This window comes from Haemorhous mexicanus, chromosome 11 (assembly GCF_027477595.1).
Source record: "Haemorhous mexicanus isolate bHaeMex1 chromosome 11, bHaeMex1.pri, whole genome shotgun sequence".
NCBI classification, from domain to species: Eukaryota; Metazoa; Chordata; class Aves; order Passeriformes; family Fringillidae; genus Haemorhous; species Haemorhous mexicanus.
Window position 1 is genome coordinate 24,324,513 of NC_082351.1, and position 27,278 is coordinate 24,351,790.

At 42.5% G+C, this 27,278-nt stretch overlaps 1 protein-coding gene across 1 annotated transcript in view; it reads right to left on the bottom strand.

Moving 5' to 3' along the window:
* FGD5 (FYVE, RhoGEF and PH domain containing 5) overlaps positions 1-24,988 on the bottom strand; it is a 75,815-nt gene extending 50,827 nt beyond the window's left edge. The window contains exons 1-2 of the mRNA XM_059856921.1: positions 24,814-24,988; positions 14,432-17,375 (exon numbers count right to left, since the gene is read on the bottom strand). Of these exons, the coding sequence (XP_059712904.1) occupies positions 14,432-17,375; positions 24,814-24,826 (2,957 nt within the window). The 5' untranslated portion in view covers positions 24,827-24,988. The remainder of the gene's footprint in view (positions 1-14,431; positions 17,376-24,813) is intronic.
* Between the last annotated feature and the right edge of the window lie 2,290 nt (positions 24,989-27,278).

Consider the following 27,278-nt stretch of genomic DNA (forward strand, 5'->3'; position numbering starts at 1 on the left):
TGAAACCATGTTTCTGGACTGCTAAAAGGCAATCCTTTCAAATATTTGCCTAAGAGAAAATGGCTGCAGTGTTGAGTTCATTTAGACCTAGATCCTGAAATGCTCTGAAATTAACGACAGTTATGACCCTAAATGTTTTTCTGTGTGTATTGGTGTTTGCATTGGCAATTATTTGACCTGAGTCAGGAAAGCAAGCTTATATGAACTACCTCGGAAGGTACAGTTATTCTTTCTCTGTAGAGTACATCCTCTACAAGTATATCTCCCCTGAAGCCAGCTGAGTGGTGATGAGCTTGACACATCAACTCAGAAGACACATGCTAAATTTACAAATGACTACTAAATTGCTGCCATAACCTTTCCATCCACAGACCCCATCCTGTGCCCATTTAAACTCCTCTGTTACAGGAATCTTAGCTCATAACTAATTATAATGTATTGGATGCAAGACCAGAATCTCACCTGGACACATCTGGGTTATGTGAAACCCACATATATAAAATTTATGCCATCCAGTGGGAAAGAAAAATAATCAACACCTGCAAAGAGCCCAGCCCTCCATTGTTTGGCCAAGAGGATTGAATCCTGCTTTTTTCTGCATGCAGTGTCCCTGTCCCTATCTCAAGTCCCAAGCCCAGTAGTTACTAGTTCAAATTCTCAGACAGTGACATTCTTATTGCAAAAAACTAAAATAATATGAACTCAATGCAGTGATTGTGTAATTTGGGAGATGCAGTGGGGTGCTGAAGTACCTTGTTTTATTAAAACTGATTATTTATTTCCCTGTATCAATTTGTAAATTATTGTTTTAATTCATTCTGCAAAAGGAAGGCTCATTAATAAAGGAAAATAAAGTCCAAATGCATTTAAAGCCAATAAAAGGAAATGCTTATTAGTGCAGCATACGTTTAGCCAGTCAGTTCCCTATGGCAGATCATCAAGGCAAATATTGTACCTGAAGCCCGAGAAAGTCAAGAAAGACATGATGCCTGCTAATAACATACACAGCCTGTCAAGGCAAGGTAACACAGGGATAATCACATTTCACACTCTGAGGCATAAGCTGTTTGCCTGCCAAGGTCAGAAAGGGGCTCTATAATTCCACAAGTATTTCAATTTGAATATTGCTCTTTCTTACATTATTGTGTTACAGAATACAGGAGAATGGAAGAGGATTTTTGATCTGGTGCATAAGGCTTTTGCTCTTTTCCAGACATCTTTAGGGACAAAACTCTCCCAGCTTCAACCACTGCTCCTGGAGATGGTCACAGAACAACAGTGCTGGTGCAGGTCTAGTTTTGAAAGGGAATGCAGGAAGTGAGGAGCACAAAGGTGTTTGGGCTCCATCTTAGGGAGTGTCCTCTGGCCCAGCCTGGGGTGCTATCAGTAGAGAAGGGATAAGTGAAAGCCTGAGAGTGAGGTTTCACTAGCCATGTCCCAGATGTGTCAGGATGGATAGCTTTGAAGCTTTTGCTTTGAGGCACCTGTGTAGGCAATCCACACTTCAGGCTCAGTGATGTACCCTGGGATGCACTGCTGTCGGTGAGCACCATTACTCTCCCCAGCCCTGTGGTTTTAAAACACTAGGTAAAACAAAGCAGCAGTAAAAGCTGGACATTCCTGGAAACAAAACAGTGTCCTTGGGCCTCGGACAAGTGGCATACCTCCTTCCTGCTCTCCCAGGCATGAGGGAGAGGCAGTGAGCTGTAGTGGCCTCAGCTTGTGCTCAGCCCAGCCCTTCAGCCCTTGTCCTGCATTTCCTGTAAACAGGGAACAGTTCCTCCCCAGAGATGACCTGGCAATGAACTAGCAAGGGCTGACGCTCAGCTGCACCACACCCAGCGCCCCACCGTGCCAGAAGGTACAATGGGGCAGCCAATAATACATAATATATTATTAAAGGCAGCTCTACCCTTTAGGGACTCCTTTGAATGTATTAATCACATCACATGTCAGCCACCACAGAGCTTTTACTTTCAATAAATCATTAGCTTCACAGGCACCCCAGAGCTTTTATATCCAACAGCCTCAGCAGAGGTTTCCCTTAAGATTCTTTTTATGCTTCTCTTTTCCTTCTTTCCCTTACTAAATGATAGCCCATTTGATCTCCATCATCCTATCATTCCCCATCTGAGGTAACCTTTTGCTATGTTGAATCCTTGCAATGCAAAGGAGGTGGGCATAATGAAGACCTGAATGCTTGACAGTGACAGAAGTACTGTGCCGTGAAACTCTTCTTTGCTCCCAGACCATGCACAACATAAATCTGCGTTATGTTGAAACTCCATTCTGCATTTCTGTCAAGGGACAGAAGCTAACAGGGAACACATCCACCAATTATCTGGATAGGTTTCAAATGATTTGCTGAGTATTGCCTAGCCACAGTACAAATGGCCTCTGACTGTGAAACCACCCAAAGCTTTTGCCATATTCTCCTCTATAAAATGACTTATCTCAGTGACAGTCTGACTTTGGATACAATGACGTAAAACTGGGGAGGATTCATCCTGACTTCAGTGGACTCACTTTGTATTTGTGATCTTTGAGCAGCAGAAGACCCTGTGATTTCACACAACCCTCTGAAAGACGTACTCCTCTCTATAAATCAGTGACAGAATAAACCAACCACCTAGAACTTCATTATTAAAGGGAAGGAAAAAATATAAGTTAGAAGTGACTTTCAGCTGGTCACCTCATAGTCATTTCAGAATATGAGAAGTGCACCTCTCTGGGGAGACCACTGTCTGGGAAGCAAAGCTGAAGCCACTGCTTTACTACAAATTATTTGTTTTGATCTTTGGCATGTTTCTTAACTTTGTGCTTTGGCAGTCAGTTGTGTAAGGTGGGTAATCCCAGAGCAATGTCACGTTCAGAGGTTAGACCGAAGGCTTTGGACAGTGTGGATCCCTGACAGGGTCTAAACCAGAGCTACTTTGTCCATCTCCCTTGAGGCACAGTTTTACTTCTTTCTGTTTACTGCAAACTTAAAGGGATTTCACTTTGTTCTTAAGAGAGAGGGATGGGTATCCCAGGATTATGCCCATGCTGAAGGCACAGAGGAGTGTTTTCATTCTTATGGCCAAGCTGAGATGCAGAAATCTACCTGGAACTATTTAACAGTCATGCTTGCTAGTATTGCTGTTTTCTGCTGGTGGTGAGGGTTCCTGAGTTGTGGGCTGTCAATGGCTTTCAGGCAGCCAAGTTGATTATTTCTGCACAAAGGCACACACTGGAGAAGAACAGCAATAAGGAAAGATTTAAGCAGTATTACTTGCCCAAAGAATTAGAATTCATAAAAACATTGCAGATAGACAATTCAGAAAAAGATCTGCATCAGTCATCGTGTGGGAGTTTTGCAAAAGGAGCCAAGCCAGAACCAAGGCAAATTTGTCACACACAGGGATCCCCTGGAGACATTCTGTGTTGGTGGACAGTTCTGCTATCTAACAAGCATAATAAACAGGTTTAAAATTTTATATAGGTAAGAATCTGATCCAGATATGTTTCATACCTGCACAAGGAGCTTATTGACTATAGTGAGCTACACAGAACTAGAATATCTTTACAAGTCCTGTTCCTTAGTGAATCTAGGTTCGTACACTACAGCAGTTGCTCTGTATTTTTGCACAAATAGTCCTGAAACTCAGAGTAGAGCCAGGATTACATTGTTGATTCTGGAATCTAGTCTGGATGAGCTGTGATTAGGTGTCAGTTAGGCAAATGTGATCATCATAGCAGTGAATGGATGCAACTCATTATAATCCTTTCAGAATATCCAGTTTAACATAACTGTAAGTGATAATAGTTGTGAAAACTCAGAGGAGGATGCCAGCTTGGAAATTGTGTCAGTGAAACACAAACACAAGATTGAACTTGAATCAGTCATCATTTGCTGCAGACAGACTTTTTAGTGACTTGTTTATTAATAGAAATTTGAATTCTTGGCATCTGATTCCAAAAGACATCAGAACTGGTGGGCGACAGAGGCATTGGTTTTTGTAGTAGAGAACATTGCCTTTTTAAAAAGCTTTTTAGGCTTGTATTGGGAAAAGACTTAAAATTCATATTCCCAGAGCCTTTTAGACTCTCATTAGAGAAAATGATACTACCAATGCAGGTAATGACAGTTTTCAGGGTTTTTTTTTCTTTCTTTTCAAAAAAAGCATACTTTTTTCTAAAATTATGAAAAGTAGCAGTAACATAGCACCAATACTTTACAAAGTCTGAATCTGCTATGACAGACAAAATTCTAATTTCTTACAAATAGTACCTTGTTTAGAAGTGAAGTTACAAACATCTTGTACAATAAAGAGTCCTAATACGAGAAATATCTCTAAGTATTGTTGTAGTATTACTGAATTAAATTTAGTTCATGCATAAGTAGAATAACAGTTGGTTACCCACATAGCAGAATAAGGGCAGAATTTCAAAACTGGTATTAGGAATGGGAGGACACCCTTGGTTTGTAATTGCCATTTCCAAAATGGAAATGACACTTGTAATGTATGGCTTTAAGAGAACCCTTTCAATGCAGTAACAACATCTGTGTCTCAGATCCAGCAGCAGAAGAGTGCCCAAGAGGGCAGAATGTAGAATGCAAAACTCTGATTACTGCAAAGTCTGAAGTGTTAGCTCAGTTCGTACAGAACTTGACCAGAAGACTACAGTTTTTCTTTGCTGCAACATCTGAGGTGTAGGAATTTATTTTTGTACCTCAGACAACTGAAAACAAATTATTTCAGATGTTCTAGAAATTAAACAGGACTATGCCCATTTTTGGATCTTGTGAGCAAAACCTGTAGGTATTTCCTTCTCCCTGTGGCTGGTGTTTTAGGCATTGGGTTGTGAGAAACTCATAATCTAATTACTACTGCTGACTGCTTCAAAATCATCACTCAAAGTGATCTGGAAAAGCAGACGTGCAAGAAGCAGAGACTAGGTTTTCTATATCTTAGGCTACAGCATATAGGAGTTCCTTTAAATTCTGTCAAAACAGATGTATGGTTCACATACAATTCTTTTGTGAATGTTTCCCTTTTGGAAAATGTTTCAGCTCATTCTAATTTCAGGTTCTAGCACAAATCATCAAGGCAGTCAAATCACAAATTGCTGTTCACATCCTCAGAGGTCCAAATGTACCCCACATGAGTATCTGGCATAGTATCATTTATCATCCAGATTCCACTTATATAGTCACTTTTCCACTTTACTAATGTCCTTCAGACTATGAGTCCTGGATCCTCTTAGAAAAAGATGATGCATTTTACAAAATGAAACTGTTAACATCGCACATATCATAGACTGGCAATTAGGGAAATGCTCCTGATTATTATTACTTTGTTTATTTTTTGGCAGCGTAATTTAGACACTAAAACTTGGTACCAGAGTCTTTATGTTCTCTTTTCATTTTGTTGCCAGTTTGTTATTCCATACTTTCCATGGAAAATACTCACAGTAAGTTCAACATAATGAACACCATTCTGCCCTGCAGGACTCTTAAGATGGAAGGAGAGTTATTATTTCCCTGTACTACCAGGATCAATTGCTTTATCAACACCATGCAGCCAAATCTGGGGACAAACCAGGGGGAAAATGCAGTGAAGCTAGGATCAAGTGAACTCAGTTTTCTTGCATTTCAGAGATTCACCCAGTTGTTAAAACAGTGCTTCCAGAAGGAGAGAAACAGAGCTTAACTGCTAATCTATAGGGCTGAAGGAAAGTGCTCTCTTCTGTCTTCATTTCCCAGATCAAAATTAGAGTTTGCTGTACTTTTTGGCTGAGGGTTTTTAAATTGGAAAATCAGCTTTGGAATGATTAAAAATGACATAGATTTTTAATATTTGGCTGGGATGAATCCATTAAATGCTTCTGGCCACTCTCCCAAATAATTGTGGAAAAGCAAAACCATCTTATTTCTCCAATTCAAAAATATGGTTTAGTTCAGAATTTATTTCAGTATGTTTTTTTTTTTTTTAACTTGCAAATGAAGCAATCAGAAAAATGTCATAAACTACAGAATTCCTTTATTTTGTTGGGGCTTTTTTCTCAGACTTTTCAATTAGGCACGCATATTTTATCTCTCTCTTAGCCACTGAAGCAATGTTTTTTCTTAAAACTGCAATCAAATGGCAAGATAAATTACTTGTCCAGACAACTTAATATATGTCACTCTCACTGAGGCTCTTTACGCTGGATGTATTCACTGTGATGTATTTTCATCTCACTGACAGTGTCTGGATTTTTTAAGGCTAGCAATGTGAAAGTAGAAAGAGTGAAGGAAAGATTTCGAGGTGCCCAGTTTTACCTCACATACTGCCCTTTTCTATTTAAGGACCAGAAGATTTGACTTCAAAGTTGTGTTGTATTGTATGCAGTCCATTACTTCTGTAGACATGTGTGCTAAGGAAGAGTCTTTTCTGAGTTCTTCTAGCCAACTCTCAGAACTAAGAATGCAGACTGAGACCTGAAATGTAAGAGGATAAGAAACTCTCATCAGAAACACCAAACTAGCTATCCTTGATGAGGTCCACCTGCCCTGCGGGCCCATCAGGGGATGCAGTGGGTTAATATCCAAGTTTAGTGAACATATTCAAGGCATAAGGACAAACTACCAAGAGACTGAAGAGGTACTTAATTTGGGACAGCTGAGGATAACTGGATGGAGACAGCGCAGCAGACATAGGCAACTATCTCTTGTCTCAGTCCATCAGTACCTAGCTGTATTTCTTTTGAGAAAAAAAAGTTTGAGTATCCCTGTGATACTGATAAAGCGGGTGTAGCATGAGTCAGAGCACCAAAAGGTGCTCACTAACAATAGGTCTAAATCGGTTTGCTCTAGGCTTTTTATGGATAGCATCTAATTAATCCAGCCAATTACTCAAGTGAAAGGATCCTTTTATAAGCTGTTTAAGAGGGTTCTTGGCAAAACAAACAGCGCCTCTTAAATATGTTCTTCCATCCATTAACTCTAATTGGTCAATTAAAGTAAAATTAATTGTTGTATGCCACGGAACACCAAATTTTTAGAGGGAGTTTTTACATTAACCCCTCTTTGGGTCCTGTAAAGGAAGAATTCTTGTAGTATAATTAAAAATGTGTTGTGCACTATAAATAGCTTTGCTGGGTGGCAAAACAAAACATAAAATACTTGACTTGATTTGCATTTAAAATGCAATAGCATTCTGTTGCTTTTGCTACAAATCTAATCTAGATATACACCCCATGTCATGGAGCAGTGGATTCTGGAAAGGCTACAGCATTCTAATGTGCAATCTCTCCTTCAATAAATCTTCTCAGTGAGGCTCCTAGTGGGGGTGGGAGAGGAGAAAGGTAGGCACAGAACAAGGCAAGCAATAACATGTCATGTTATTGACAGTAAAAGGTCTGACCACTACAAACATTTCATCACCCTGTCTGCAGCACATGCTTTCTTTCTGCATGGTGCTAGCATTGCTTAAATCAAACCAATATCACTTCTGGTTCCATAATCATCATCCAGGACAATTCTGCACAGCAGACTCTCTTCTCTTGTGTAACCCCACTGAAATATAATTCTGGTTCATTTAATGGAAACAGTGAAGACAGAGAATTCAACCCAGGCATAAAAGCCCTCAGGGCATGAAGAGGGCGATGTGTACACATTCCTTCTTTTCTGCACTGTAATTTGATAATTAAAGTAGCCATCACAATGAAGTCCGTCTACTAATAAAGCCAACATCTGCTGAGGTTTTTGGAACATTTCCTGGGAGGTATATGAGACAGTGATTTCTCATAAACAAAACCAGGGTGAGATCCACCACGTTGTGTCTAAGTAGCGGCAGTTCTCTGAGGCTGTGCTATGTATGCAGGATGGTGATATGCAATGCAAAGCTGTGCTAGGGAGCACACTGGCTTTCTCATGACCTATACTGTCCCTACATATCTGCATCCCCTGCATGAACCAAGACAAACAACTCCACTGATGTGAGGAAACAGGAGAGCAATCATGGAGTTGCTGGAAAATTGATACCTGCTTGTGGGAAATGTATTTTAATCTTTCATTCTTTGGTATTAATATGACATAACTGATACTGTCTAGAGACACTTCTCAGAGGTGCTTCTTAGAAAAACTCTGTCATCCAAGAGCACTTAATATTTTCTGTCTCGAATGCCTGACAGTGCAAGGTGAAGCATGCCCCGTTGCCCATCAGCAATGGGTTATCTCCAGCAGACTGTTGCCAGTCTATGAGCAGCTAGAAGTTCTTCATTAACCACAGTCACCTTCAAATTCCCTGCTGCAATTCAGACAATGCTCAAGTAAACAGAAATAAAAACATGACTTGTGTCAGAGCTGGCTGCGGCTGTTGTTAAGATTTTCAAGAGGTTGTGCATGGCCTGAAGTCAAGTATAGTACTGGGATCCCTTATTCTGCAATGAACTTACAAAGCTTTCTTTCAGGTTTATGCTGCAAAATTCAAGAAGTGGTGAAAACTCATGAGATTTTATTTTCTATCCTGTTCACCAGATGAAAAGTGACAATGTCTCTTTTCCTTGTCTCTGGGCTCGGTCCCTGATCCTCCTTCCCTCTGTGACAGCATTTTTATGGGACTTTCTCCCATCTACAAGATCTAGAGCACAGCATGTTTCACACTGACATGGAAAAAAAAACCAAACAAAAAACCATGTAGAGATTTTTATGAGTGATTTTTTTTTTTAATTATGTTTCTTTTAAAAACCTCTCACACTGCTCATGATCACTTTGGTTCTCTTCAGCTTAATGATTGTCAGCAAAATTCCTTACAATTAACCTCTACAGGTCTTTAAAGCCTGTATCGGTTAATTGTAAGCCATACATTAGTACACCACTTCTGTGCTACCTCCATAATAGATATTAATATATCACCAGCCCTGAGAAATGCTAGATCTACAAAACCAAAATTCTGTCTCTTGTAAAAAGTCTCATCAATTCTCTGCATGCATGCTAGCTTAGTGTAGTCACAGAGCAGGGATTTAAGAAGCGGACAACTAGGAACTGAGTGGAATCAGCAGCTAGAATTTGTTTTTCCGTGAAAGCAAGAAAAGGAAAGGATGGGAAAATCTTTCCCAAAACAACTATCTAAAATCTATGCTGATTCTGTAGCTCAAAGCCTGCTTTGCAGCGTTTTGTCTCCAGTATAGATACAGCTTGCTTCTCTTATAAATGCAGGGATATGTCAGCAACATTGCTATTATCATACATAGCAGTGAACCAAAAGACAGCTTGAACTGTGTTGAACATGTGTTATCTTGTTTGGATATCCTCTGACAGCCATGCCTGTACTGAGCAGCTCTAGCTAGGACAAGCAGCAAAACAAAGCATAAGTTGATTTTATCTTTTTGACAAAATTCTCCTTGAGTTTTACCATAAACAGGAAAGTATGGTAACTGAACTGCTCATTGGGATGAGAAGTCTTGATACGGTTGGCATATGGGCAGGTGTTGTACGGGTCAAAACCAGCTAACAAACTGTGTGTCTTTTTTCTGCCCATGTTTTCTAGAAAATGTCAGAAACATCTGGAAATTTTCTGTTGCTTTTCCTTTCATAACTACTCCTTCTATATGAGGTTAATTTGATTACCTAGAAGCAACTAGAATGCTTCCCTTTCATTTGCTCTTTGTTGGGACAGAAACAACTATAGCCTAACGGTTTTCTTTGGGCCAGAGTTCACCTGAATTAATTGTCATGGAAGGGGCAGGTTGCATCTGTATAAAAAACAATCAGGTGCTTTAGCTGTACCTATTGCTTCAGCTGCATTTTTTTATCCACGGAGTGAAAGGCTCCAGGAGTTTCTAGTGGCCATCCTCCATGCCCATCTGATGCAATAGGAGTTCAGGAAAGGTGGGTGAGTTTCAAAACAGAGATCTTGAGTGCATGGGAACAGACTGTCCCTGTGTGCTGAAAGATGATTCGACGAGTTAAAGGCCCAGCTTGGATGAGCAAGGAGGTTTTTAAGAAACTTAAGATGAAAAGGAGGATGTATCATCTTTGGAAAGAGGGTCAGGTCTCTGACCCTCTTTAAGGGGGCTGCTGAGCATGTAGGAAAGAAATTAGGGAGGCCAAAGCTCAGTTTGAACTTAAAATGGTGACTTCTTTAAAGGACAATAAAAAATGTTTTTACAAATATATTAATGGTAAAAGGAAGGGTAAGACCAACCTTTGTTCTTTACTGGATGAGGGAGAGAACTTAGTAACTGCAGGTGAGGAGAAGGCAGAAGTACTTAACGCCTTCTTTGCCTCAGTCTTTAGTGGGAAGATGGCTTGTCCCTAGGACAACTGTCCTCTTAGGCTGGTTGATGGTGCCAGGGAACAGAATGGTCCCCCCATTATCCAAGAGGAGGCAGTCAGTGAACTGCTGAGCTGCTTGTATATTCATAAATCTATGGGACCAGATGGGATCCACCCCAGGGTGATGAGAGAGCTGGCCGGTGAGCTTGCGAAGCCACTCTCCATCATTTACCAACAGTCCTGGTGCACTGGTGAGGTTCCAGATGACTGGAAGCTGCCCAACGTGACGCCCATTCACAACAAGGGTGGGAAAGAGGATCCTAGTAATTATAGACCGGTCAGCCTGACCAAGATAATGGAGTAATTTATACTGAGTGTCATCATGCAGCATCTACAGCATGGCCAGGGTATCAGAGACAGTCAGCAGGGGTTTAGGGAGGGGTAGGTTGTGTTTGACCAACCTGGTCTCCATTTATGACCAGGTGACCCTCCTGGTGGATGAGGGAAAGGCTGTGGACGTTGTGTACCTGGACTTCATCAAGGCCTTTGGCACTGTCTCCCACAGCACACTCTTGGAAAAGCTGCAGCCCAGGGCTGGGACAGGAGCACTCTGTGCTGGGTTCAGAACTGGCTGGATGGCCGGGCCCAGAGAGTGGTGGTGAATGGTGCTGCATCCAGCTGGCAGCCAGTCACCACTGGTGTTCCTCAGGGCTCTGTGCTGGGGCCAGCTCTGTTCAATATTTTTATTGATGACATGGATGGGAGGATTAAGTCTTTCATTAGTAAATTTGCAGATGACACCAAGCTGGGAGAATGTGTCGACCTGTTGGAGGGCAGGATGGCTCTGCAGAGAGACCTGGACAGTTGGATAGATGGGCAGAGACTAACAACATGAAGTTTAATAAGTCCATGTGCCAAGTCCTGCATTTTGGCCACAATAACCCCCTGCAGCATTATAGGCTGGGGATGGCGTGGCTGGACAGTGCCCAGGCAGAAAGGGACCTGGGGGTACTGGTCGACAGCCAACAGAACACGAGCCAGCAGTGTGCCCTGGTGGCCAAGAAGGCCAATGGCTCCTGGCCTGGATCAGGAATAGCGTGGCCAGCAGGAGCAGGGAGGTCATTCTTCCCCGTACTCGGCACTGGTGAGGCCTCACCTCAAGTGCTGTGTCCAGTTCTGGGCCCTCAGTTTGGGAAGGACGTTGAGACGCTGGAGCGCGTCCAGAGGAGGGCAACTAGGTTGGTGAGGGGCTTGGAACACAAACCCTGTGAGGAGCGGCTGAGGGAGCTAGAGTTGTTCAGTCTGGAGAAAAGGAGACTCAGGGGTGACCTTATCACTCCCTACAACTTCCTGAAGGGTAGCTGTAGTCAGGTGGGGGTCGGTCTCTTTCTCCAGGCAGCAACTGGTAGAACGAGAGGTCACCGTCTCAAGCTGCAGTAAGGGAAATATAGGCTGGATATTAGGAAAAGGTTTTTACAGAAAGGGTGATAAAGTACCAGAATGGTCTGCCCGGGGAGGTGGTGGAGTCATCATCCCTGGATGTGTTTAAAAAAAGACTGGATGTGGCACTCGGTGCCATGGTTTAGTTGAGGTGTCAGGGAATGGGTTGGACTCAATGACCTTGAAGGTCTCTTCCAACCCATTGATTCTGTGATTCTGTAATACCACAACTGTATTTCTCAGAGCTGATTAAAATCTTGGTATTGCTGTTAGGATTCTCCTGATGACTGCATAGCAGCACACTTCAAATGTCTGTCCTTTTAAGCAAGAAACTGAAACAGTGAATCTTCTCATCACAGTTTCTGTGAAGTCCCCTCCTGCCCTGCTGTTCCCCAGTCAAACATAGAAGGGAAGGTTCCTGGTTTATAATAATCTTTTATAACACTCATGTTCTGTTCTCTAAAGTGTGATAGATGAGTTGAACTTAGTTATTCATCAAAAATGTAGCAATTCCGTAAGGTAAACCAGATGTTTAACCAGACGTTTAATGCAAGTGCTCTACAGGTGAATGCACAAAAAAGTAGTTCATGGGCTCAAAAACTATGTATTGCAAGGGTTTAATCCAACACACTTGTACTCTCAAACAGTTGAAAAAAGCCTCTGGATATGAACAAACTGCAGTCCAAAGAAATTTTTTATCTCATTTTGGTAGAGGTATGTTTGAGAGGTATTCTTACTAGAAATCTTAAATCCATGGCAAGGCATTTTAGGCCAAACTACTTTAGCAGCAAATAAAACATCCATGTCCATACATCATGTATGCATGTGTAAATAGGTGCACCTGCTTGTACAATTTGCTTTGCTTTAAAATTAGGCCATACACTGTTTCTTCAAGTCTGCTATGCCACTGCATGAGTATGTACACGGGATGTGTATTTACATTTCATCAAAGCCTTTCAGGCATGTCTTTGTCCAAAACATGCTGACAAAATATAGCAAATAATAGCTATCTCAGCAGTAATTATGTCTGCCTAGTGCTCTTCCCCTCCACCCTGGTTATCTTGATAAAGGAGCTGTACAGGAGCCTAGCCTTCATTTCACCCCCAGTGGCAAAAACTGCATGCACAACAAGCAGCAGGCTGAAGATTATGTTCATGCCTTGACCTCGAGACTTCCTGAACCAGTTTGGATTGGCTCTCCCTTTGAAACTGCAGGCTTCCACAGGAAGTTCATAAATGGGCCCAAGTCACAGCAATTGACGTAGTCCTAATATTTTTAACTTGGTTCTTCAAGAACTACCTACAATGGGTGGTGTTTCATGGACACAAGGAGCTTCCCGGCTTTTTCAAAAGCAAATGTCAGTGCGGTGGGGAAAATGCAAACCACTGAAAGCAATTGAGTAATGTAGCTTTTGCTGCTCTGGGGATGTGGTGGTGTGTGCTGTGAAGCTGCATTCCACTCCACCATGTCCCTGTGTCAGCATCACTGGAGCTCCCAATACTGCAGGCAGCCATTGTCTCCAAAGAGCTAAACCACGGGCCTGTGTTCCACATCCCTCAGCCTCAGTTGTGTTTGGATCCACTGCTTAAGCCTTGATGCAATCTCTTTTCCCATGTCTTACTCACTACCCCACATCATTTTTGTCTTAGAAATGGTTTGCAAGACTCATTCAGAGGTGTTAAAGAAAAGTTCTTTTACTGTTTTGCTGCTTGTGAAATGCCCATGGTTTGTTCCATCCACAATGACAAGAGAGACGAGCAGAAAAAAATGAATGTTGCAAAGAAACACAAATATTAAATCTTTTAGAGAATGATGGATGCAAATGGGCATGAAAACCTTATTTCTAAGTTTTTTTACCTTTCTCATACAGCTCCAACAAAATGCAACTGCATTAAAGACATTCCATTCAATTGATTTGCACCTTGTTATCTCACTACCTGTTAAACAGGAACTTAATAGAAAACACTCTTCTTATTTACATCTCTGCATTCCACTGATTGTATGCTATAATTTGACAGCAAGTTCAAATTCAAAGGTGTTGAATGCATTGCTCCTACATTCCTTTGAAAAAGACATTTTCGTGTTGCCAACAACCTAATGGAATGGGGTGAAAGGTTGTTATTAATGTTAGCAGTGCATATGATTTCAGAACTATTTAATTCATTTATAAGTTAGCAGCTCTGTCCAAGGTCCATGACAGCCCTTAAAGCAAGTTCTAAAATTCACTGTCTCATCTGATTAGTTCATGATTTGGGATTTTCTGGTCTATATTTAACTGAGGTACATAGAAACATAAATGATGTGTATATTATTGATTTGAGAAATTGACAGGAATTTAAAAAAAGAAGTAGGACCCCTTCCAGGACATAGGCTCTCCTTTCATTCAGTCAAGAAGTCAGAAACCTTTCTTACTGAAGAACAAAGCAAACTCTCCCCATTTCCCCTGCCAGCCACAAAAAATTAGATAAACTGGATAAACCAAATATTTTTGAATATTCTTTGGTTTCTGCCTGCAAATCATAGGATTCAGATCCAGTATTCATTTACAAAGTAAGGAGTTAATTTGATGTCTTTTATTGTTTTCACTGATAAAGGCTTATCTTGTATTCTTCCAATCTTTCTTGTAAGCATTTCCTGAGAGGGGTATAAGTCAGCCAACATGGAGAATCTGCCTATGATACCTAGCAGGGAAGGCCTTGCTTGTTTGGCCAAGGCTAGCAGGTCTTACATAATAATTTATTACAGTACCTTTCTGTTTCCTGGTCTGTGGTTTGCTGCTTGTTTTCAAAGCCAGTGAAGCTGCTCATATCCACATAGCCATCATTCTCATTAGCAGCAGATAATGCCCTGCTGGGATCTTCAAAAAACTCGGTAAAAGTTCCTGCTCTGGTGGATCTCCGAGGAGGAATTTGTATGTTTTCATAGTCAGAGCTCATAGCAGGAATGTTCTCATAGTCAGATGTGTCGGCATTGGGAAAAGAAATAGACCTAGGTTTTGTTAATGGCAGTGGCATGAAAGGAGGTCTGGACCGGTCCTCAAAGGACTCCACCCTTGACACACTTCTGCTGAAGGACTTGGGCGTTCCTTTTCTTTTACCGTCCTTATAGAAAAGAACAGCTGAGGGAGACTCAGATGCACGGAGCTTACCCACATGCGATTTTAGTTGAGGTGAGCTACTTAGGCTCCTTCCTTCCAGCTCCATCAGCCTAGGAGGCCCATGATAGCTGGACTCTGATGACGACCTTGAAGAAGAAACATTAACATCTACATGAACTTTATTCTCACTTTTCTTCTTGAACTTTAGCGTAAGAAATCTCTTAAAAGAAGACTTCTTTTTCTTGGAATACTTAGTAGGTGAGTCATTCTCTATCAAAAGTGAAGGTGAACTTTTAGTGATTGGCTTTTTGGTGATGTAGGCAAGTTCAAATGGAGGTGGTATATCAACAACTGAGGATGGAGTAGATATGCCACATGATGAGAGATGATTTTGCTGGGAAAAACTACCTGAGGAACCATTGACACAAGGCAAGGACAAGTTGTCTTCTGTTCTTTTTATTCTAACACCATCCAGCACACAGACATCACTTTCTCTGTAAAGAGAGATAGGTATCTCTCTCCCTTCAACAGAATAAGATCGAGGATATAAGAGAAAGCGTCTTGACTTGGTTGGTAAAGCCCTGTTGGCTTCCACTGGTTTTCCTTCCAATGAAAAGGAATTATTGCTCAAGTCTTCTGTCCCAGAGCCACTTTGGGAAGAGGGTAAATCAGTTTCAGGTCCAGTTTCTTCTGGAACAGTTTCTGGGACATAGCCTGGCATTCTCCCAGAGAGAGATCGTGTTCTAGTGACAATACTTTTACGATCAATGGGCAGCAAGTTGTTTTCACCATCCATGCCTAATTCACCCCTTTTACTGTGATCAGCTCCTACATCAGTCTGCACATCATGGACAATTTCATTTTCTTCAGGAAGCACATAGGGATCATCTAGGGAATCACTGCTAGTTTCTCTTTCCTCCGATTCCTCAGTCACAATGACCACTTCAGGGACTGCTAGATTTTCGTGCAAAACACATTTGGTCCCACACTCTACATTAATTTTGCCATGCTTACAGATTTCTAAGTCATCCTCAAGTGGGACCTCTTGAGGCGAACTTGGGACACTTTTGCTGAGGCTGTTTGCTTCCATCTCATTGTCTTTAAGTTGCAACTCATTTGATTTGGAGGCTTCCGCAGTATTTTCATTATGCTCTTCAACAGTTACAGCTTCTAGTTCTGGCTCCATCCCTGGACTACAAGGTAGACTATCAGAAATCAAGCCACCTTCATGCAGAGAGGCTTCTTCTGTTTGAAGATTCTCATCTGAATGTTCCACAGGTATTTCCTCACAACATTCATTCTCACAAGGTGCAATCTGACACCCGTCATCCATATTCTCTGCATTCACAGTTTCTTCTTCCTCTTTCCCAGAGTCTTTGCTTGCTTCACAGGCTACCTCTGATGTCTTCTCACTTTTCCTCTCAGTGATCTGGCAGCCATCACTGGCATTTCCTGTGTTTGTATTATTGTGCTCATTTGGGTCTACTTCCTCCTCTTCAGCTGCTGCTTGATGGGTTAACTCTGCTAAACTGTTTTTGGCACCGGGTTCATCTCCACACAGTTCTAAGTCAGGACCTGTTTCTTCACTGGCCTCCTCAGGCAGCATGTCAGGGCTTGCACAGTCATCATTTTCTAAGTCCCCTTCCATGTTCAAATCAAGCTCTGCATGCACGCTGCGGTCATCATTTTGTGCTAGACACCCTGCCATTTCTAAAATCTCAGGCAGTTCCTCCTCCTCCTCTTGCCCTACCTTCTCACAAGCTGGGATTGATTCATCTGCAGGCAGTGGCATTGCAATGCTATCTCTACAAGTATCACCCATTAGTTTCTCATCTCTATTCAAAATGTTATCACTGTCAGTCTTACAATCGCTACTGTTCTTGACCAGCTCCAGGTTGTAAGAAGTTTCTTGCCTGTTTTTGGTTTCAGTATAATCACCTACAACATCCTCATCTTCATCTACATTCTTGGTAGCATTGTTATCCCTATCTGGGGCATCTAATGACTCCTCACAAAGTACTTTGGACTGGTCACAGTCTCTGGATGACTCTTGAGAGTCTGGTTCCCTTGGTTCAGCAGTATCTGAAGAGTTATGATGCTCATCTCCAATGACTTCTCGATTACTGGCATTCTCATCACTAGCAATGTTATCCTCTTCCTTCTCTACCTTTTCTGGAGTTTCTGAGACTTCATTTTCCACAGAGGAATCTAGGTTTTGATCATGCTCACGTTCCAAATCATTAGAGTCTTTGCCGGGCAGCTGAGCTTCAGGAACTACAACGTATTCATTATCTGCCTCAGATACTAGGCAATCAGCATTGCATTGGTTTCCTTCACACAGCTCTCCACCAAGACACACCAGTTTCCCATTTGCACATTTATTTAAATTATTGTTGTTAGAAACACTGGATTTGCCCTCAGTGTCAGCTGAGAAATTTGGCTTGGGAGCAATAGGTGGTTTGGGACCCCTAGAAACAGAGTTCGGGTGATGAAGAATATCAGCTCTTGGCAGTGAAGGAGAAAATTTGGAGACAGGTGCTGGAGAAAGATGACCAATAATCTTTGGTTTCGGTGCTAATGGTGGTTTTGAGATTTCTAGAGAAAAGAGACAAAAGTCATGTTAGTCATCTTGGTTTCTTATTAAACTCAGCAGAATAGATCCTGCAATACACTTTATCAGTGACTTGTAGTCAGAAGTAGTCCAGCCAACAAAAAGCTGAAAAGAGAACTGAAAGAGCAAAGCATATGGATCGTCCCTCCATGTGACACTGTAGCTATTCCAGTGAGCATAGTTTAAGGTCAAATCTGAACTGAACTAGATGCAGCCCTAGCACACTTGGGGAAAGATGTACAGCTGCAGACCCAAGGATGTATCATACTCCAACCCAAAACATGAGGACACTTACTGGTTTAAAGTCAAGTTATGTTTTCAGTGTACAGCTTCTTTAGCCCTTTAGTCAAAAGATCCTCCATTCCTCCTGTAAATGCCAGGATCCCTTGCAGGTACAAACTTCTCTAAACATCAAAATGTATTTTAAATATATTTATGTAAATACATTTATTGTTATGTATTTACCATAAGGCCAGCCTTGTATTTCTGCTGGTAGGGCTGACACATATGTAGGGGAAATCAAGCAGACTGGCAATAAACTAGATTGAAGCTATGTGAATTAAATCGTTTCTATATCACCATTTTACTCAGTAGCTTGCCTGCCACAGCCATTTCCAGCTGTCTTGGTCCTGAAATTATTTTTCTTCAAAAACTAAACAAAATGCTGAAAGACTGCATAAATAGGCAGCAATAGGGATCCTCCCTTGTGAGGTTTTTTATGAGATAAAATACGTAGTGTGAAGAAGCCAGCATAACAAACGGTAACAGATGGTAAGAAAGTAGGGAGAAGTGGTTTCCTCCTATTGCTGTTTCCTAGCCATCAATAGATAATGGCACTGTTAAGCAATCAGAAATCTCTAATTATATTTTTAATTTACTCATGGTGGTGGAAAGAGGAGAGCTCTCCATTGTAAACAAAAGCACAGGACAAACTATTTCATCATTACAAAGATAGAAACAATTATTTGTGGATAATCTTCATGCACAACTCACAAGAAATAACAGAACAACATGTCAAAAGACAAAAGCTGGGGCACTGTTCCTATGTGAAATCCTATCCAAAATAATGGTATGAGCTTCAGAAAGTGTAGCTACTGTGCTGTTGCATTTAGAGCATTTTGAAATGCAGACTTTAGATACGTAGAAGTGCAGACAGTTAGAACTGAGCTGTGCACTGTACTGAGAATAAAGGAATACTGAATGCAAACTGCTTGAAAAAGATTCTCTGATTGTCCCAATATTTGGTGGCAGGGTACTTCTCTTATTGTTTTCCTGGTATAATTGGAGTAATTTGGGCTAAAATAATACTGGCCTATTTGTTTGGTTAGACTCTGGGAGACATAAAAGGCTGTTTCTTCTGATCTTAACCTTCCCGAAATTTCTTCTGATACAAGAAAGAAGCTGACAATTTGGCATTCTGATGTAATCAGAAAACAGTCTTTCTAGAGTTATGAGACACCAGAGAGATTTTATCTAAGTTAAAAACTGAATCAGTGATCTCAGCCCAGAAGGAAGGAAAAATCTGTTATAAGCAGGTGCCTTATTGCATATACCACTTAAGGATTATTCTGTATCTGGAGTTTTATCCTATCCAGCTGCATGTGGGAGACTTAACGCATGAAAAAGGAGGGAGAGAGAACTGTGTGTTCACCAGTCCGCAGTTACTGCGGTGTTTCACAGTATCCACTGCTGGTTTAGGCTGCTGGGTGTCTGTCTAATCACAGAATGGGCAACTCGTTTTTCCCTGCCCGTTAAGTCAGAAACTTTACGTGCCGAACACTCCACCTTTGCTGAAGTAACATTGCTTCTTTTGCAGGCAGCGGTTGAAGGCTGTAGAGTACTGGAGACTCTTGCCAGTTAAAAACAGGGAGGCAATAGAAGTGGGTTTAGTATCTTGTAAGCCTGGTGCCCCAGCGAGAGCTACCTTTTGCATTTTTAAATTAGTTGCTGAAATTATGGAACATCCTAAACTAATTTTATGGTAGTAAAATGAATGAATTTGTTATTAGCTAAAAGTCTTTATACCTTTACCACCATAATAAAACATATTTAGGACTAACTCCAAGAAAAAACCCATCATCTTGGAGGTACTACACCGCTTTCTGCAGTGCCTGGCCCTTCCTAGGAATGCATATCCAAGAGTTGGATACAAATATTAGTCTGTTCCTGGAATGTGACAAAACTTGAAGTTTCTCCATTCTCATCCTTGTTCATTTCAGAGAGTGTTTTTAATAAAACAGTAAATAATGAGGAAAAGACTGGACTTTAGAGAATGCCGGGACCTTCCAAGCTTTGCCGTATAAACAAATTTGAAATAAAATAATGACAGAAACTCATTTCCTTTAGGTAAAATAACCATGGAGACATCCACTTAAAAGAAACGCAACTTAAACAATTACCCACTTTCCCTCCAGTGATAATTTTCTACAGCAAAAGGATCAAGTAATCTTGCGTTTTTCCTTCTGCTACCTTCAGCAGTAACAGCAGTAACACTGCTGTTGGAAGAGAACTTACGGTAATGGAGCCTATTCACAGTATGGTAATAAGCATTGTCATGTCCTTCTCCTACCCGCTTGTGCCAGCTACTGGTCACTACTGTTTCCTTACATAGTTTTTTTCCTAGATGCTTCGTCCATTGATCTTGCCTTTCGTGAGTCTCCTTAAACAATATTCCTTTTTCTTTGGTGGCAGTGAGGAAGAGGTAGCAGGAGGGGAGTGCAAGTGTTTGTTTAAAAAATAACCCAAACAAAAGAAACCACAGCTTCTTGCCTTTTATCACAATTTCATTCTGCTTCAATTTCTGCTTCCTTTGCTGTCTGAGCCACTTGAAAGGTTCTGGCTGTAACTTCTAAATGCAACATTGCACCATAAGTAATGTGTATGCTCCCAAAAAATTGTGCATGTTTATTTTAGGATGTATTTTATGTTGGAGGGAGACACACCCACCTTGTGCTTAAAAGGAAACTCTTGGGGAATACAAATTCCTTTAGCCTGCTCCTCCCCTTATTGTTCAGTGCTTCCTTGTACTGACAAGGACCGCTTCCTCTCCTTACCCACCTTCCCTTCAGGCAACCCTGCATAATTCTATTCCTGCCATGATCCATATGAAATTACATTACATTAGTCTCCTCCTGTCCAAGTTTCTAAGCAGTCAACAGTAGTCTAGTAGGTCACCTGGTACAGCTCTCCTGGAATAGCAAGCAACCCATGCAGCCTTCACTGTTCAAGTATTTCTTTGAAACAATATATATTTTGTAGTATGGTATTACCAGAAATACTGCAACTACCCACTTTCAAATATTTTCACATTTAGGATTTCAAATTTAGCCTAGAATTTAATTAGGGTTTATAAGGGACCATACCTACAAAACACCACCACCGAGAACTAACTAAACTGAGGTTTCACATTTGCCTGGACATATGGTAGACATGTCCCAGGGCCATGGTCTTTGCTAGCGGCTCAAGAAAGTACATAGCTCCAGAGTGCAGATACTGGTTCCAGCCTTGACTGGAGCTGCACTCCAGTTCAGGCTTCTTTTAAGATGCTGAAAGTAGCTTTTTCTGACCAATGAACTTCTGTGGACCTGTGCTTCCTCCATGCCTTTGGCACTAATTCAACTCAGACATTCGTTAAAATGGCAAAGGCACTGAGGACAGAGGGCAGAAATGTATTGTTCAGGGATTTGCAGAGCTTTTGGGTGGAAGTGACAGGGCAGGTGAAGGGCCAACATTGCAACAGCGGGATGGGACTGCACCAAACTGAGAATCCTGGTAGAAACCAAGTCTTGTCTGCCACTGCTTCTGCCCAGGAAGAAGGGATTGAAATCCACAGATGGAAAGTGTCTGAGAAACAGGAGGCAGAGGGAGACTATCCAGAGAAGGACATGAGAAAGTCCTGTTCAGCTCTGATCAGGAGCTTTATAATTTCACATAGGTATATCAGAATGAAGCTAAAACTGATTTTCTAGAAGATTTTGGTCTAAAGTCATCAAAAGGTAGACTATACACCTTAGTATCACCATATTTTAATCCTGTAAATAATTATTTGTTTTTAAAATGAAGCCCTTTTTTCCAGTTAGTGCTGCCTTGCTTCTATTTCCAGCACTTAACATTGCTTCCTCCATTGAAACATTCCATTTATTATTGTTTCTTCCATATAATTAATTGTGCAACATTTGATGCAGAAATAGTTCTTTGTTTTACAGCATATAAGTGCATCACTTATTTCACACTACTGGATAAAAGTCTGAGACTACAAAAATTACAAAAGAAGTGGAAACAGTTGCACGGGAATTACTTGAAATGGAAAAGGTATTCAGACTAGGACTTTCAAATGATATAGGACTGCAAGTCTTCCTATTAATTGGAGTTCCAGTCCAGATTCAGGTACTAGTTTGACTTGAACAGGTATTAGATATTTACATGGCTTTTGCGAATTTGGACTTCAGGAACTTGAAATACGAGGTCAAAATCAGCAAGCCCCTAAATGCCTCAGATATTTACGAAAATGGTATTTCATGTTCTTTGTAAGTCTGATACTTTTGAGAAGTATCTATCTTATCAGTATGTGTTCTTGTGATCAAAGGTACTCTGCATATAGCAAGAGGGCTCCACAGCCTGAAGACAGACCGATAGTCACTAGTAACTCTCCCAACAATTCACATAGGAATTTTATCATCCTAAAAGTCATAGCTGCCATATTAACAGCTGGGCTGTCAAAGCCCACCCCACTCTGCAGAACTAAAATGCTGCTATGTACAGTTACTGGAACACATCCTCTATGATTAGATCAATGCATTATGATGCTGGAATATCACATCAATACCTTACAAGTTTCTGTTACTATATAACTTTACTGCAGTCATCTATAAATATAATTCAACAGCATAATATTCCACAGTGAAACAGTGTTGGAGAAGGGGGAAAAATCAAAAGGCAATAAAATCAGGAAAGGGTATGTTTCAACACCAAAACCATCTTGATCCCAAAAATTCTCACTGTCTCTAGCAGACTGTACGCATAAGTCTCGCTGGTGGGCTTGGCAACGAAAAACCACATGCACGTGACAAATAATCTTGGTTCTAAACTACTACCATACATTTCTTTTTAATGCAATTGTAAGCGTTTGCGATGTTACCAGTTTGGCGATGTTATTCTGTTTTCACAACAGTAACTTAATGCTGAGGCATAGAACCTGCTGTTTCATATATTGCTTCCTAGGAGCCAAAGAAGACGGTTAAAATTCTCTGACAGGTCCATACAGCATTTTTTCCTCTATCACTTTCAGTAGCAGCTGAAAGAATGTGCAATCTGCTTATATCTCTGAACAATCTGGAGTCTAATGTCTGTGCACGTTTCATTTTACATCATTTCACCACCTGGCAAAAAAATTACTAGAGGCTTGAAGGTCCCATACATGAAGCTGGTCTGGTCTCTTGTCTCTTACCACAGATTTCCTGTGGCCTTGGGTGGATTGCTTCATCTTTCATATCGGTTTTGCATCTCTGAGGATAATCCATATCTCCCTTCCTGTTCTCAGTCCGTCATTATTTTAAGTTCTGTGGGATCAAGGCTGCCATGTATGCCTGCACATATGACTCTACTTACTGGTGCTATGCGTTACTTACTGTAATACAATGAAAGCCTAATGCTGGTGCCCATGTTGTACCAGTTAATAAATATCCCTCTCCTTCAGATTCAGTAGGAAGTTCTGCTTTGCACTGATGGGGGAGACATTCCTTGCATTGTGCAAACATACAAAACAAAGGCTGAGAAGGGATATGAGCACTCTATAAATACAGCCTGGAGGTAAACACCAGAAGAGGAAAGGAACTATTTTTAAGCAAAAGGACAATGTAATCACAAGAATAAATGGTGTTGAATCTAGTCTGGAAACCAGGAGTAGCAGGAGAGCTACCTGAAAAGTTTTTGTTTAGGATATAATTGGAGGAATTATTAAAAGCAGTAATAACAACGGGTGCCACTTTTGATAGTGAAGGCAGTCCCATTCAGTCCTACAGTCCTCAAAAAAAAAAAAAAACCAAAAACACCTGCTAATAAAGTTTAAGTCTTTACAAATGGATACATCTAATATTCCTTACCCTGCACTTCCACTGACAACAGGACTAGATTCGAGCTGGTCTGTTTTAAATAATGGAGAGATGAAAAAAGAGAGGTAGGAGCATCATTGCTGAAGTTATTTTTGGCTGGCTTCATTTTCAAATGAGTTTGTCTCCTGGGAGGGACAGAATCCAGACCAGGATCAGCAAATAGAATGGAAATATCACCAGATTTTAGGACTACTAGAGGAAGGAGAACCTTTTTGCTTTAAATTCAGAGGAGTGGTATAACACGCTGATACAACAGCAGAGTGCTGGGTTTGACAGAAAATAACTGTTCCAATCCTATGTCACTACGTTTTGGCAAACAATGAATCATAGTTTCCCAACACAGAACAGTTGTAGGGCAAGGTATCTAGCGTTAAAATCTCTGGGCTTCAGGATGTACCCCTACATTGCGAGTGAGGCGCCCAGCAATATTTACCTGGAGCAAGGAAACACAACGGAAATTTTTAGGGCTAACAAAAAAGATCTGTTGCTTTTCATCTTTAATTTTAGAAGCAGCTTTAAATTTTTCTAAATAATTCCAGTTAGCAATAATTGTTTCCGGTATTGTTATGCTTTTCACACACATGCCTCATCCCTGAAAATCAGAAAGTCTTGGTGAACAGTTTAAAGTTTGCCCCAATTTTCCAGTGGCTTCTTTTCATGTTTTAACTGTTGAATGCCTGTTCTCTTATTCTGTCTCTTTCACCTTCCCAGTTTCCATCAAGGAAACATCTGAAAAGTTAATAGAAAGGAGGAGGAAGGGTTTGGGTTTGCCTTAGAGAGCAAATTCTGCATAAAACATTACCTTCTCCCAAAAATATACTCTTGGAAAGAAAGTCACAGCAGATTCACTAGGAACTTCGTGAACGGTTGTGTGTATCCGAGGGAGTAGTGGGCGCCGTGTTCCTTAGCAAGCGCAGCCTTGCCGGTCTGCCAGCCTGGTTGTCCCCGGAACACCTAACCGCGCCCGCCCTTGATCCCTCAATGGCTGGGCAAGCAATGGGGTACTCATAGACTCGGGGAGCCATTGAGCACCTGCTGGATCGCGGGGAAAAAGAGGGCCGGCCCTGGACGGAAGGTGCCCGGGGGAGAGGTGCCAGCCGCAGCGGCACGGCCCAGATGCAGGGATGCCGGGACGAAGGGGTACGCGAGCCCCGGAGGAGCCGTACCCGGACAGGGGGTCTGTCCTGGTGATGGGATGTGCCGGCCCGAGGGAAGGAGGGTGCCGGAGGAAGGAAGCCCGCCCGGCGTTTGCCGGCTCCGGGGAAATGATGTTCAGAAGCAGAGACCCTTCCCGGCGGGCCCGCGCACTTACCGGCGTTGTTCATCTTCCACTCCAACTTCGCTCGCCGGCTGCTCCGGGCGCTCAGTGCATGGCTCCGGGGGCCCCGCCGCCCTCGCCCCTCGAGGCCGCGCCCGGCCCTACAGCCCCTGCGGGGGCACGGGAGCGCAGCGGGACGGCCGGACGCGGACGGCGGGCTGGGCGGGTGACGGTGCCGGCCGGGGGCGGTCAGCGCCGCGCGCCTCCGCCCTGCCCCGCGCGCGGCCCGTCGGGGGGCGGTGGCGGCGCCGGGGCCCCGCACGGCCGGCGGCGCGTGGGGCCGGACCGGGCGGGGCAGGACCGACTGCGTGCAGGCAGCGCCCGCCGCGGGGCGAGTCCGGGGGTCCCCGCGGGGAGTGGAGGACATGGATGCGGCACGGATGCCCAAGCGCGCGAATATTGAAAGGCGCGGCGGGGTCCTTCGGCCTCCTTTCCGCGTGTGTCCCCCGACCCCCCCCCCCCCCCCCCCCCCACTCCCTTTCCACTGCCCTTGGTCCCCCTTTGCGCTCCCTTTCAGCCCCTTCTCCATCCCCTCTCCCGCTTTCTCTACTCCCTCCATATCGCCTCCATCTCCCCGCAACATCTTTTTCCCTCTCTTCATCCTTGTCCTCCTGACCAGCCTTCCTTTCTCTCCATAATTTTCCCCCGTCCGTCCATCCTCCTCAATGTATTCATTCACACACACGCACCCACTCCATTCCCCTGAGGAACACGACCGCCCCAGCCTAGGACCCTCCAGGGAACGAGGCTCGGGGAGGCCCCCGCCCCGCCCCAGGCTTTTTTCCCTAACCGGGAGCATCCCTGCAGAGCCGACAGCACCTGCTGCTGGAAGCGGGATCTGAGTGCAGAGGAACCAGGCACGGTCCCTCGCATACAAACCACACTTGCTCAGAGCAGTTTCAGACAGCTGCAGGATGCTCTCTGCAGCCCTCTCCCATAAGTCAGCATCTGGCTCAACGAGGTTAATGCAGGCACCTTGTTTTAGGGCTGGTGGCAGCACTAGCACCCAAGCAAAATTGGATTGCTCTCTTCCTCTCAATGGAGGCATTATATCACCTTGCTACATTTCCCAGAGGGGCTGGTATTGCTCATGCAAGTAAGCACAACTTGGCAGATTTCCCCCCAGCAAAGAAATCTCAGGAGGACTGAGCTGACCTCGAGATTCGCTTCCCTAGTCGGGGACAGACCCTTCCTTCCTGGAGCAGGACAGTTGTTTGCAGCAAGCCCAGAGTTCTGCAGGCCAGCGGGCTGGCTGTGGGGAGAAGTTGCACACTGTACCTGCCCAGAGTCCAAGTAGGGGTTTCAAGCTGTCAGTTCTTACTTTGACATTTTGAATCCCCCAGGAACCATGACAATTGCTAACACCATCCAGAGAAACTCAATTTTAAATGTTGTGTTTTTGCAAAGGGCCTAATAACTAACATCATCCTGCTGGCAGGTACTCTATAGTACAGACAAAGTTCTTTTTCTTGACCTTTCAAAGCTGTCTCATTGTGACTGATGGGGTGCAGGGTGCCTTGCACTGTAGTGCACAGAACTCTCAAGAGAGAAAGCAAGCAGTGACAGAAATGGGAGTTCTTTGCATGGACTTGAGTGTCTCCCACTGAGGCTGCTATCCAGGAATGCTGGGTTTTGATTCTATAGAGGACCCTAGTTGTACTGCTATGGCTCTAAGTATGCATTTGCAATGCTGTATGGTTTTGGAGATGGATAACTTCACAGCAGCAGCTCTTTCCTTACTACTCTGACTGATACAAAGGCCTATATAGTCCCTCACAGCATAATGTGTCTGGTCTGTGCCCTGGTGCAGGGAACAAAATGGGTTTCCCTGGTCCCCGCATGACCAGCTGTCATAGCTTCTCCCATCTTCATGTATTGGTCCCTGATTTTATTCTTGCCACCTGCAGCCTTGATGTCTGTGTCACGCAACATAAATCTCAACAGAAAGCAGCATATGAAATAGCTTTGAGAATACAGATTTAAGATCTTGCAAATGCTGGGGAAAAGTTTATGGGACAAAGAATGGAAAAAGAATGCACAATTTTAAAAAATCAAGCACAGTAAGAGTGATTTGGGAAAAATTCCTTGAATATGTTCTCCAGGAGAATAACTTTTTGGTTAAACATCTGCAAAAAACTAAACAGTAGGGAAAGAGGCAGCAGGAAGGCAAGAAACATGTTTTCACAGAAGAATTGAGAATGTTGGCTGCAGGATTTGGGGGAATTTCCTAATAAACGGAAAAACATGGTCTAGACTGCAAAGTTTCTTCCTACCTAAATACATAATGGAAGAATGGTTAAATATGTTACTATCTAAACAAAGCCATTGTAAAAGAGATGTTGCAAATAGACTGTTGTAATTAATATAGTATTTCTATAGTGCCCTTCACAAAAAAACTTTTTTGGTCTGCTGTCGGACAAAGAACCATGATACTTCATAGGTTTTGATCCAAACAATTA